This window comes from Mus caroli, unplaced genomic scaffold, assembly GCF_978045245.1.
Source record: "Mus caroli unplaced genomic scaffold, Mus_caroli_1 scaffold_8, whole genome shotgun sequence".
Classification (NCBI taxonomy): domain Eukaryota; kingdom Metazoa; phylum Chordata; class Mammalia; order Rodentia; family Muridae; genus Mus; species Mus caroli.
Window position 1 is genome coordinate 47,800,467 of NW_028227263.1, and position 13,751 is coordinate 47,814,217.

The window sequence follows — 13,751 nt, forward strand, 5'->3', positions numbered from 1 at the left end:
GCTTTCCTGGCAACAGGCACACACGTTGTGTATAGGCAAACATTCAAGCAAAATATTTATATACATTTAAAAAAGGAAATTGGGCTAGGCCACTTATGATATACTTAAGGTACCAGTAGCAGGCAAATGCTTGCTACTCCTTAGCTGTCCCTCCCTTGCTTCTTGAGCTGTAACTTAACTGACTTGTGTGGGCTTTATGACTAAAGTATAATTGAGTAGCTGATTTGTTTAAAAGCGCCTATTTTAGAGTTTTATAAAAGTAGTGTGATACATCTTCTGTTTTCTGTGGCTTTCATGTTTGTTTTCATTTTATTATACTCTTTTTTTTTTTTTTCTTTTTTGTTTTTGAGACATAGTTTCTCTATGTAGCCTTGGTTGTCCTGGAACTTGCACTGTAGACCAGGCTAGTGCCACCACTGCCCAGCTTCATTATACATTCTGTCACTGGAATTAACCCTACAATAAAATATTGCCAAAAAATAGCACCAGGAACTAGATTGAGTTTAAGCTATCTCAGGATACTCATAAACATATTTGCCAACAAGTCTGAAAGGAAGCTTGGAAGGAAGTAAAGGTTCTAACGGTGACTGACCTGCTTGCGGGGATGCTGTGGGGCTGAGGGAATGCTTTCAGAGCCGCAGGCTTGTGTGTTGCCACCTCCTACGTTTGTGCATGGCTTTTTAGTTCGGCTTCAAATAAAACTTGAAATGTCAGAAATATTTGTTATATTAAAATTTTTTACTGCATTTTAACCAGGTGTGGTGACACCTGCCTTTAATCCCAGCACTCAAGAGGCAGAGGCAGGTGGTTCTGAGTTCAAGGCCAGCCTACTCTACATAGAAAGTTCCAGGTCAGCCAGGGCTACATGGTAAGACCCTGTCTAAAACGAAAAAAAAGATGCTACATTTTAAATAAATTTGTATTTATTTAATTTGTGTGTATGCCTATGCACGCAAGATCTTGCACACATGCTATGGGGCATGCGTGGAAGTCAGGCCACAGTGTGCAGGATTCAAGGTCTCTTCCTTCTATGTGGATCCTAGGGATTGAACTTAGACTACAGTGCTTGGTGGTGAGTTCCTTTACCTGCTGCGACATCTTGTCCAGCTCTGCTTGTCATATTTCCTCAGTTAGGATGCTTTCTTTGTAATCGTGTGTTTTTAAGTCAGGCATGGACACACATATCTCATCTCAGCACTAAGGAGGTGGAGGCGAAAGGATCAGGATTTAAAGTTAGTCTCAAAACTAGCTTCATGTCTCAGAAACATACAGTAAACCTGAAATGCAAATCGTTTGTCTTTTTCTCAAGCCACCTTTTCCTTCTGATCTTTTGTTTGTTGTTATGGCATTGCCATTCTCAAGCACTCTGCAGACTCTCTACAGTCAGTTACTGGGTTTTAGCAAATAACTCTTTCGGTTAGGATTAAAGGGTTTTCTTAGTCAGACCACAGATTACTTCTGTTTCCCTTTTACTCTGTTCTCTTACATGTGTGAAGTAAAACCTTCATAATATATGCCTACTTATCAGTCATCTATCTAACATACACATATCCTTTTTAGACTTTGCTTTTAATCATTTTGAGGATAGGGACTTTGCTTTATATCTACAAATATTTAAATAGTTTCCCTGGCACTCTGTCTATATTCTGCTAGTAGTTTGGTTTGAATTACTGACTATTCACTACAGATAATTTCACTGCTGCCTTTGCTGTAAAAGCTCTTACGAGTAGTTATTGTTACGGGAAGCTCCTGAAGTAATGAGGAATCTTTTCAGTTCTTTTGCTCTCTATTCCTTTTGCAGGAGTTCATCCCTCCGCTGTCTACAGAGACACTTCTTTTCCTGATTAAAGCTTGTTTTTCCAAACCAGATGATGTGTTTTTGCCTGCTGCTCTATCACTATATGTAAACCATCATAATTGCCTAAAGACATTTGCAATTAAATACTTGAGGACAGAACTTATCACTTTTCAGTATATGTGTATTAGGACTCAACACTGATTTGTTGAATAGAATATTTCATAGGAACATAGACATTTAATATAGTGAATTCTAAGATGGTTATTCCTAGTACCATTTTTGTAATCTTGGCTGGCTCTGATCATAGCTGAAATGTATTTCTTGGAACTGAGTTTTTGCCTTTGGAGAATCGGAGCATTGTCTTTTGACACTCCATGTGGTGTCTGCATAGTGTTCAGTACACACTCGACACACAGAATGTTCACACTCAGGCTATTTCAGTGGAATTAGACATTTCTGCTTCATTTACTCAGCCCTTTCTTCTATATAAGGCTTCCTTAAAAAAAAAAAAGATTTCCTTATTTTTATTTTATATGTATGGATGCTTTGCCCAAGTGTGTGTTTGTGCACCGTATGTGCATGGGGATCAGGGAAGCCAGAAGAGAGTGTTGGTTTTCAGGGAACCACTATGTATGTATTGGTATTTGAACCTAGGTCCTATGAAAGAGCAGCAAGTACTCTTAACTGCTGAGCCATCTCTTTATCTCTTTATGCCTCCTTTTGACAGAATTGTGGATGCTATGAATCAAGTGAGATTACTGTTTACATATTGTGTAGTTTGAAATCTGCAGATGTATTGTCTCATTAGTTAGCCCACATTTACTAGTTTCTGTTTGTATCTTATGCATGCGTGTGCATGTGTGTTTATTTGTATATTCCTTCACAAGAACAACCTCAAATGTTGTTCCTCAGGCATCATCTACCTAATTAAAAAAAAAATTCTGTTTTTTAGGTAAGTCTTCCTAGAGCTTGTTCAGTTTAGTAGATTGGGCTGGCTTAGTGGCTGGCAAGCCTAAGGGGTCCTCCTGTCGCTGTTTCTTTCAACACCGGGGTGATAACTGTATATAACTATATACTACCATATCTGCTTTTTTTTTTTTCCCTTTTCCTTTTTCCTTTTTATCTTTTGGTTTTTCAAGACACGGTTTCACTGTATAGCCCTGGCTGTCCCAGAACTCACTCTGTAGACCAGGCTCACCTTGAACTCAGAAATCTGAGACTACCTCTGCCTCCTGAGTGCTGGGATTAATGAATGTGCCACCTCCTCTCAGCTTTCTCTTTGAGTTTATTAAGTAGATTTTAGGGATCAAACTAAGGTGCCATCATCTCTCCTACCTATATTTCTTTGAGTCAGTTTCTTACTATATATCTCAGGCTGTCTTCGAACTCTCCACCTTTCTACCTCAGCCTTGTGAGTGCTGGCATGTATCACTAGACTAATTAGTTATTTGGATGGCAGATTTTTGTGTTTTATTTGCTTGGATGGTAGTTTTTGTAGATGTAAAGATCTATCATGTTTGGCTAGATTAAATATTCTTCAGTAATGTGTTAGAGATTTTCCTTCCTAAGCATTTTATACTCTCAGCTTCCATGAGACATTTTATAACAGAGCAATATAAATGATGAACTTGACACTTAAGGTTTTTTAGTTGATAACATTTTTTAAAGGAATTTTAAATTTTGCATTTGGTTGATTTGGGATTTCTTGCTCTAAATCTTAATAGTGCAGAGCCACATTATTCAAAATTAAAGGCCTATCTTGATAAAATGATTTTCTTTTTCTAGAACTGGAGGCATATGCTGGAGTTATCAGTGCACTTCGGGCACAAGGGGACCTCACCAAGGAAAAGAAAGATCTTCTTGGAGAGCTCTCAAAAGTCCTTAGGTAATTTGTCCTGAGAGTTTGGGTGCTGGGACTTGAAATCTCAATTTGTAGGGTTTACTTCTTCTCACTCTCAAATTGAAGAACAGTTTGTTGGGTACTTAGAGGCCCTATTCTAGTTGTGTGCTTGCTGCTATAGAAAATGGGAAAAATTAGTCTCTGTGGTATAAGCCAATCAGAGGGTTTCAGGCAGAGAGTTACCGGGTGGGAGGTCCTTTGACATAGGCGAAAGAAAGAAGAGCTGGTGCAGCTGAGTATCAGGATGTAGAGTGGCATCATCGGAAGAAAGAGATATGAGCAAGACACCTCAACGTGTAAGTGGGGACTAGTGATAGATATAGCCGCTGCCTTAAACCTGTTGACTCCTTTATCTCAGCTTGGGTGGAGCTTGAAGTCATCCGACAACTTTAGTGAAAGGGATTCCTTGGTGCTTTGTCTCCATCCATTTTTATATCTTGTGATTTCTCAGAAAATGTTCTGCTTAACTCTTTTGCTTTCTACATTTAAAGTAATTTTGTTTTATTTTTAGAAGTTAAGATATGCAAGAGGCTCTTATTACTTAACATTAATATAGGAGTGTAATTAAGATTCTCAGTCTTATTTTTTTGTTATTTATGTTCCTCGTAAATTCTGCTTTTAGTTCTTAAGTGTTGTGATCCATGGTATAAATTTAGTGTTAAGTACTAAAGAATATAAGAAGAGTGGTATTTACTTTATTGGGTATTTATGAATATAATGGATGTCTTTAAAAATTGTTTCATTTATCAGTGTTTAATATATGTACATTTTTACCATTGGTAACATAGTATAGAAGGCACGTAGCTAAACTTGAGTCACGTTTCATTGCATGTACTCACAAGAAACTCTTACTGCTTTTATTATATTCATTGAACATAGAATGATTAGATTCTTCAGCCTTAGCAAAAGACCTTAGAAGACTTTCTTCTAAGTGCTCAGTCCTCCTGCCAGCAGTCCTGAGATAAGGAGGACCTTGCACCTGTTTCTATGCTCGCTAACAGGAGTCTTGCCTGCTCTTTCACAGATGGGAAAATCTGCATATCGGGTTGAGTTTGTCTTTCTGGGATTTGCAGATACATAATCCTCAGTTACACAGAACCAATATGAAATCTTTCCTATGACTTTGAAACATTTGAAGATACACATTAGGCAAAGTAATCCTCAGCCCCCAAAAGATGTTGACTTAAACATTAATAAAAGTGTAGAGAAGAGCTGCCTGCTTGGCAGAGTTCTATAATGGCTATTTTTTTTCATAGCATCTCAACAGAGCGCCACCGTGCTGAAGTTCGGAGAGCAGTAAACGATGAACGGTTAACAACAATTGCACATAAGTAAGCCATTAGTCTACCACCCCTGATTTTTTAAATGATGTAGTATAAAATAGTTTTGAGACAGTCTTCCTTTTGTGTGGCAGGTCCCTGAGCCTTTTATCTTAATAATATCTCTGTACTCAGAGGCCCTGCCCATAGCAATTACTGTTTATTCCATTGATTACTTTTTGTTTTTGTTTTGCATTTTGTTAGGGAAGCTTAAAGTACTTAGGTCAAATCCTATTACAAGGTAATCTCTGTATAATCCAAGACCACAGGAAGCGCAACTCAGTAACAAATAAGTGTACTTCCTAAAATTGAAAGGTGCTTAGAGGTTTCTTGTAATGGTATTTGATATAGGTATTGCTTTATAAATAGGCATTATAATTTTTATATGGCTCTAATTATTTCAGATAGATATTTCAAGTCTTAGAAAAAATTATAAAATATATGTTCTTTTTAAGAAATATAAATATAACTTAATGTACTTTAAAAAGCAAACACAGTAAAATGATAAAGACTTCTTATGAGATTGTTTTCAGATCATCATAGCTGAGAGATTGGGTACAGGGTGGTAGAGGACTGAGAGCAGAATCAGGCATTAGTTATAGAGAGGTAGTGCCTCCTGAAGAACAGAAAAGACCAGGAAGGAATACTTTCAGTGATAATAGAAATATTTCATAAAACGTTAAAGTTTGTTTTAACTTTTATGTTTTAATTGATATAAAACTAAAGGAAAGAGAACTCAGCACATTACCATAATGTGATGACATAAGGCATTTGGCAGAATTTGAATTGATTACACGGTCTGTTGGCTTCTTGTACTTCACTGTCCCTCATTTTGCTTAACACATAGAATGGGGTACTCACCTCTTTAACAGTGTAGTTTGAATGTTTTGCTCTTTGTTCTGTAAGTTTGAGATTCTTTATAGACTTGTATGGTAGAAACTTAGAAGTTCTCTGTAGAGACGGCAAGTATTTCACTGTCAGGCTAACATAGTTGAAACATTCAAATTTAATGTGTCCCTTTTTGAATTTGCTTTAGACTTTTGAATCGGAATACTTTAAACTGGGTCTGGATTCTAACTTGGGGACTGGTCATAGGAAACTGTGCGCTAAATAATAGACAATGAATACCTTAGATGCATTCAAGTGGTTTTATGGGGCAATGAGTTGTAAGTTGATGCATCAGTGTCATTCTTAAAGGATAACATTTATTTAGTCTCCTTTTCCTTTTTTCCCCTTTTAAGAATGAATTTATCCTTATATTTGGGTGAAAGACCAAGTTACAGGTATGCAAATAGGTTATTATTATTTCAGGCTTTTTCTTGTATTTATTTCCAAATTGACGCTCTCAATTATTCAGGGGCACATACTCCATTTATGAATTAACCATGCCCCTTGCTTCTTCTCTTCCCCCCTCACCTTCCTAATACTGCCCGACCTTTAGCCATTTTGCTGCTTGGGAATATCTCTAGTCAGAGGGTGGGAAGGGAGAGGAGGCGAAAGTTTTATAACTCATTTCACTACTTGTTAGTTGGCCTGAAAAAAAAAATGGGTACAAGAATTTACTAGTATTTGCTAAAATAATTTTTGGATAATATGTGGATTTCTTTAATCTATATGACCTCTCCCTTTCCTTCCTCTCTCCATTAGCATGGATAATTGAGAGTTGGCTTCTATTCACCTGTTTTCTCTGCCCTTCCCTTTCTTTCTGATTTCTTTAATATATGAATTGCCTTTTTTGAAAAGAATTTACTTCAGTATATAATTTTTTAAAAAGCTTAGGTCTTTTTCTACTCCGATTTTAATATTTATTTCTTACTGTGGTTTTAGTTTAGCTGGCTGTTGTATTTATTTGTTGAGCTAAGAGTTAGGGAATGAGGCTTGGTGACACTTCCTTGTCCTCAGTTATAGCAGTGGGGCCTAGACCTGAAGATGGCCTATGAGGGTTTTAGTCAGTAAAAACAGCTAGAGGAATGCATCTGAGCTGACTGCATCCCCTCCTCCTCCCTCCCTCCCTGGCTCGGAAAGAATGTACTTGAAAGGTGGTGGGAAAGCTGAGAGGATCAGGAAGGAAAGAAGGGGAACAAAAGGAGTAAGGGACCTGGCCCCAAGAGAACCGTGCTGAAGGCCCTGCTCCAAGGCCTGGCTGGGAGGTGCTTGTCCTTGGTTACTGTATCTTGAGTTCTTAGTTATGACAGTGTTAATGCTTCACATGTTTTGTTCGCCCAGTCCTCAGTGTCTCTACAATTAGACTAAAATGATAGTCTGCAATATCAGATCTTGGCACTTCTGCCTCCTGTCAGATATTCCCAGAATGCTGTGTTGCTGTGTGAGGATGCAGCTTTTCTTAACTGCTCCCCATTGTAGCTTATTAGTATGTGGCTTTCTCAGAGCAGGGAGCAGAGCAGGGTCTGCACCTTCCTCGTGTTCCTTGGATGATTAGAGAGTTAGGCAAGTGTGCATACTGAGGGGACCTGTGAAACCCTCAGGTACAATACTTAATTTCTAAGTTCAGCTAACAGATATTTACAGTCTTATCACTAAAGCAAATAGGAACTTTTGACCTAATTCTAACATGATACTTCATTTCTCATTCACTTAATATTTGAGCATGCTTGCATGAGTGGACATTCGGAAGACATAATTCTTCCTAAAAGTTGCAGTTGTGTCTTTTTGCACTGCAAGCTTCATCTTTTCTGTAGCATATGTCCATGTGCTTCATATTTTTAAATTTATAATAACTGCCACCATTTAAATAATACACCAGGTAAGTGTAGAAGTCACTTTGTGTGGTAAACTCATACCAAACAGGTTTATCAGTGATAGTCTAATAAAATGGTATCAGAATAGGAGTGTAACAAGAAATACTAGCTTTTGGAAAGTTTTCATTTAACAGTTAGTAATAATGCTTTTCTGTCTTTATCTTGTCTGTACTATTCTTTGTTTCTGCACTAGTATTAAGATGGAGCTTATGTGACATATCCGTGAGGCTCCTGATGCCTCAGGACGTCCACCTTTCCTTCTCTTCTGTAGGATTTGCTTTAAATTATGAAAGAGTTTGTGTATATTTTTATAGTAACACAACTGGATTCTTGAACTTGAATCCTTTTTCTTCTTTCATATCTTTCTTTTTTGAGACAATGTTTTGTTTCAGTGTTTTGAAACAGGATTTCACTATATATCCTTGGCTGGCCTGGAATTAACTATGTAAACCAGGCTGACCTTGAACTCACCAAGATTTACAAGATTGCTTACTTTTGCCAAGGGGTGTTGGGATTAAAGGCTAAAGGCCTGTGCTATCATGCCTGTTTTAAATCCTTTTTAAGTTGTAATTTATTCTCTTCAGCAAAAATTGGCAGTAATTAGGCAATAATTCTCAATTGGTGTAAAGTAAACCTGCCCACAAAACCCACCGGGAAACTTTTATTCTTTATGTTTATGATATGACCAATAATTACAGAAGCATGATACATACTTGTTGAAGGAAACATTTATTAGTTGTGTGGCCTAAGGCAAGCTACTTAACTTCTGTGTGATTCGGTTTCTCATTCTAGAGAGTGGAGATGCTGATGCTATCAACTTCATAGGATTGTTGAGAGAACTGAGTTAAGGCAGTAAGAGATGTAGAGCAGTGCCTGACATGTAACATGCCTGCAGTTGATTTTAACAACACCATCACTGTCAACATCACCACCATCATCATGGAAGTACTTCACTGCCCCCTGACAAAGGATTTGGGGTCTGAATCTGAAGAGTCACTGGATATAAAGTCTAAAGCTCTAGGCGGGGCTATAGAATTGTGGTTTCACAAAACTTCTATTTCTAGTTTAGTGAAGAAAACCAGTTTTAGATTAATTTTAAACCTTGACACTAAACATGAGGATGTTTCATGAAGCCGAGTGAGAGATATGGCAGCTATCTTTTGGTATTTTAACCTCTGGTTTGATTTCTGAAACAAAACGTTCTGAAGAAGTTTTAAGGAAGAGAGACTATTTAATAATGTCTTAGAGAGGGTTCAGTTGCCACAAGTGCCTTTTAGAGTGCAGGGTATACCAGACAAATAAAGTAAAATAATGGTAGATTTCTCTTAGGATCTTCAGATCTGCTCTTAAACAACAACCACAACAACAACCACCACCCCCCAAAGCCCAGGAAGGGCAATAATATAACAATACAGTGACTATTCTCAGTGACGCCTGCTGTTGGATACAGCCGTTTTCCACCTTACTAACTCCTCTCGTTTACTGCCTCAGTTTTCCATGTTTTAAAGCCTTTAGAATCTCTGGCCATGCGGGCAGTTAGGGAATTTTCTAAAGATTCATTGAACTTCATCCTTAATTATAAAGGAAAATCTGATTCTTAACACTCAGTGCTTTTAGTTTCTTGAAATAATTAAATAAAATTTAAAAGTTAGTAGAAATACTTACTTTCATTCATGAAACCCAATTTCTTAGGTCAGTATCAGTTTTTATTTTCAAAGCATAGAAGTGTCTTCATTATAGGATTCAGAGTATAGAATACAGTGTGTAGGAACGTCAGTGCGTGGCATTCCTCGAATTTAAATGTTCCTAAGTGTGACCTGCTTGCTTAGAAAGGAGCTTCTCCAGAATCAGGGCCCTTCTGGTCATTTAACAAGAAAAGGTTGTGTGTGTCTGACTCACTTTTTAGCAACTGTGAACCCTTGTAGCAGCATTTTTTCTTTTATTTAGTATGTCTGGACCTAATAGTTCTTCAGAGTGGTCCATCGAAGGACGTAGATTGGTACCACTGATGCCCAGGCTGGTTCCCCAGACTGCCTTCACTGTAACAGCGAATGCTGTGGCCAATGCAGCTGTCCAGCACAATGCGTCCCTTCCTGTGCCTGCAGAGACAGCAAGCAAAGACGGTGAGTAGGAACACCGCTGTAGACATGAAGCCGCTCAGGGCTTTCCATCTGTTTACAGTAAGTGCTTAAAAGTACGAGATCCATTTCTAATCCAACCAATGTCTTTGACTCTCAAACTAGAAACTGCAGTATCCACCAAAATCAAATTTCTTTACTTCAGAGGGAAATTATGTTAATTTGCAAAAGGTTTGTCAGGCTGAATTTCTGACATCAGTGTATCTTTTGTTTTATTTTGTTTGTTTTATTTTGTTTTGGGGACCAAACCAAATACTGTATCCCAGGCTAGACTCAATGTTGAGATAGTCCTTTCATCTCAGCCTCCCTTCTGCTGAGATTTACCATGCCTTATGAATGTCTCTTGTTAGAGGTGACTGGGAGGACTTAGTGAGTAGCATTAGAGAAGAAACAAGGTAAAAGATGTTCAACTGATAGCTTAAGAAAATAAAACTGTTTTTTTGTTTTGACTCATGGTACTCTTAGCCTCTCTGGCCCAGTCAATGAATACTTTCTTACTGTTACTTAATATAGTAATTGGCCTGCTTTAAAAGTCTTTGAGTTGTTTTACCAAGGGTAATACTAAATTCAAGAGTATGCTTAGATCAAAAGCAGGTCTAAAAGTCTAAAAACAATATATTTGCCAGATTATTTTGAGATATTGCTTTATCTTGTCTAGTAGTGGTTTTTGAGTAGAGTGACATACTTCACTCTTGTTTAGGCTTGGCTTTATGCCGAAGGAAGCTATATTTTTCAGTTATCTGTGCATACTTAGTAGCCTCTGTTGGATTCCTGTTTTCTTCGTTGTTGGCAGTTATATTTCTTCTTTCCTTTTGCCTTTTCTTCTTGCTAGCTGGTAGAATGGGAAGAAAGTTGGGTTTCTAATAGTGACGTCAGTGTTTGGATCTAAGTTTGTCATTTCGTAGCCTTGTGACCTTCAGCATGTCTTAGCATCTGTAAATCGTGGTTTCCATATCTTTAAAACAGGATATAGTGTGAGAATTGGTGACAGTAGAAAAATTTAGTGCCTGGCTTACCTAATTCCAGGCTATTGTTGATGTTCCTAAGTTGTGTCCTTTCACTGAATGATAAGGAGTTTGAAGTCTGATGTCATTGTTTAGTTATAGTTATATCACTTGATTGGCGAATGACAGATGAATTAGTTTATTTAAACAGACTGACTAGCCTGGTTCTCCTTCTGTAAGCATTTTGGGGATCTCTTGATTAGGGAGATATTACATTCTCCCATCATTGGTACTGCTGTTTGTATTAAAAAAAATACTACAAGTTTGTGCCTGGTGTCCAGTTCTTGCCATTATGAGAAATTATTTCCCTTTTTCTCAGTAAAGTTTTAAACTTGATTGCTTTGTACCTCCATTCTTCTCCATTTACCATTACCTGTTGATAAGCCTGTAAATACTTGGGAAAGACCACTAAGGGACGATTTTCAAAATAGCCTTTAACCTTTGAGTGTAGTACTTAGTATTAGCATTTAGCTTCTGATCATATGAAAATGATAAAGTTGGCCTGCAATAAAAGTACTTTCTCTGTATGTCTGGACGGTTGCGGTGGAAGTTAACAGCAGACTTTTTTTTTTATCCTTCCTTCAGTAGTGGTTTGCTATTCCTACACAAGTACCACGTCTACCCCAACCTCTACCCCTGTTCCAAGTGGCAGCATAGCAACGGTTAAGTCTCCAAGACCTGCCAGTCCTGCCTCCAGTGTAGTTGTCTTGCCAAGTGGAAGTACTGTATATGTCAAAAGTAAGTGATGTCTCAGTGTTACCAGGACCCTCTTGACCAAATGCTGCAGTCCAAGCTCTGAGTGGATCTGCTGTTCTGGAATAAATCATCGGGCACAAGCTGATTTTCAGTGGTTAGTTTTTGAAGGTTCTAAAGACTTCTCATCTGTATATATGACTGGGTATTTGCTTTTTTTTAATCAGCTTTGGGATTTGAGAAATGCCATCATTTTTTTTCTCTGTGTGGGAAATCTATCTTTGGTCAGTGCTGTTGTTTAGGCATTCACACCTTTGAATCCTGTGGAACACAGACATGAATAGGTACTGAAGGCATGTGCTTATTTGATGTTTTCCCAGAATTCCAATCTTTTCAGTCTTTTCTTGAATTCCTCCACATATCACCCAGCTCTTACATGCAGTGACTTGTTCTCGAGGCTACCTTTTATATTTCTACTTGATATAATCTTCAAAATTTTTTTATTTGCAGTTTTAAACTTCTGATTCTGTTCTGCTCTATACAGTAGTCTTTTGTTTGTTTGTTTGTTTGCTTGTTTTTGAGACAGAATCTGGCCTCAGATTTGTGATCCTTCTGCTTCAGCCTCCCAAGTGCTAGGCTTACTGGTGTTACCACTATACTTGACTCTATAAAACAGTTTGATGTCCAGTTTTTCTTATATTAATGTCTCTTTTAATTTTATTTTTAAAATTATATATTTTATTTTTGTTTGCTGTGCTTTTAATCATTAGTATTTGATTTTAATTGGTCTTGATATAGTAATAAGAGATTTTCATGTAGATTTTTAAAGGTGGTATTTCCCTTTTTTAGACAGGTTTCTAGGTCATTGCTAGTTCTTCATATAGTCTAATGATTGAAGCGGTAAAGACTTACATTTTATTACCAACTCCATGAGTCATACTATGTAATTTTTTTATATATGCTCTGTAGAAATTTCCCATCCACATTGCTGTGTAATATTTGTCATGTGAATTTTATAAAATTACAAGAGAATTGAGGTATTAGGTTAAAAAAATGTTAAGAGTCATATTGACTGTTAAGTTTTTCTCAGGTTTCTATAGATTTAACCAAAGTGGTCTTTAGAAATGACACTCAAAAAAAAAAAAAAGACACTCAAGACCTTTTATTTATTTGTTTGTTTGTTTGTTTAGTTATTATATGTAAGTACACTGTAGCTGTCTTTAGACACACCAGATCAGGGCATCAGCTCTCATTACAGATGCTTGTGAGCCACCATGTGGTTGCTGGGATTTGAACTCAGGACCTCAGGAAGAGCAGTTGGTGCTCTTAACCACTGAGCCATCTCTCCAGCCCCTCAAGACCTGTGTTTTTTTTTTACTGTCATTTTCAAAACTGCTCTTAGTGAATCTCAGATATGAAGAACTATTTCACAAACTAATGTACTTTCAAATAACAAGAGCTCTATCAGTTTATACTCAAAGACGTTAGTTTTATTATTCATTCACCAGCTTTGTGCAGGTCACCATACCAGCGAGACAAAACAGTTAGACTTAGGCCTTTTTGTGTAAGAAGCTTGTTAATATGGTAGATGTGTAGACAGTTACATTGTCATGTGGTAAGTGGTACAGAAGGGGATGTACAAAGTGCTTTATATACAATGCTCAGAAGAGAGGTGGCTTAGCTTTGCAGCAAGGAAGGGAAGGCTTCTCTGAGAAGTGGCTTGCAAGGTGATGATAGCAGGATGACGAAGAGGTCTTCGAGGTTGGTGGTGTTCTTCAAGGAAAATTACAATATACAGACTCAGATAAGAGGGTGCTGAAGTGTCTTTGGACAACGGTGAGAAATTTAGCTTGTCAAGATTTTAGAGGGGCACAGGGTTAGGGTGATGGTATTGTGTGCCTGGAAAGATAGGGGTCCTTGAGATTTGGTCTGGTAAGGATTTTGAGAGGTTAGGAAAATACAAACTTAGCTATGCATCTCAGTTATGAAATTTCCAGGCTTGCTCTAGTAGGAGTCTAGAATAGACGTAGATAGTTGCAGGAGCATCTTCTAAGAGGTTATTGATAAAATACAGGCAAGAGACAAGGAGCCCCAAATATAGTTTAAGAAAAGAGGGTGGGTATTCAGAGAGACAGGTTTT

At 37.5% G+C, this 13,751-nt stretch overlaps 1 protein-coding gene across 15 annotated transcripts in view; it reads left to right on the forward strand.

The window, feature by feature from the left end:
* Window positions 1-13,751, forward strand: part of Emsy (EMSY transcriptional repressor, BRCA2 interacting) — a 68,079-nt gene that overhangs the window by 4,870 nt on the left and 49,458 nt on the right. For 7 of the 15 annotated variants that reach the window (XM_021166920.3, XM_021166921.3, XM_029479320.2 and 4 more), the window contains 5 exons: window positions 3,584-3,683; window positions 4,955-5,029; window positions 6,259-6,300; window positions 9,724-9,899; window positions 11,504-11,656. In XM_021166920.3, coding sequence (XP_021022579.1) covers window positions 3,584-3,683; window positions 4,955-5,029; window positions 6,259-6,300; window positions 9,724-9,899; window positions 11,504-11,656 — 546 coding nt within the window. The remainder of the gene's footprint in view (window positions 1-3,583; window positions 3,684-4,954; window positions 5,030-6,258; window positions 6,301-9,723; window positions 9,900-11,503; window positions 11,657-13,751) is intronic. The other 8 variants (XM_085841506.1, XM_085841503.1, XM_085841504.1 and 5 more) reach the window with 5 other exon arrangements.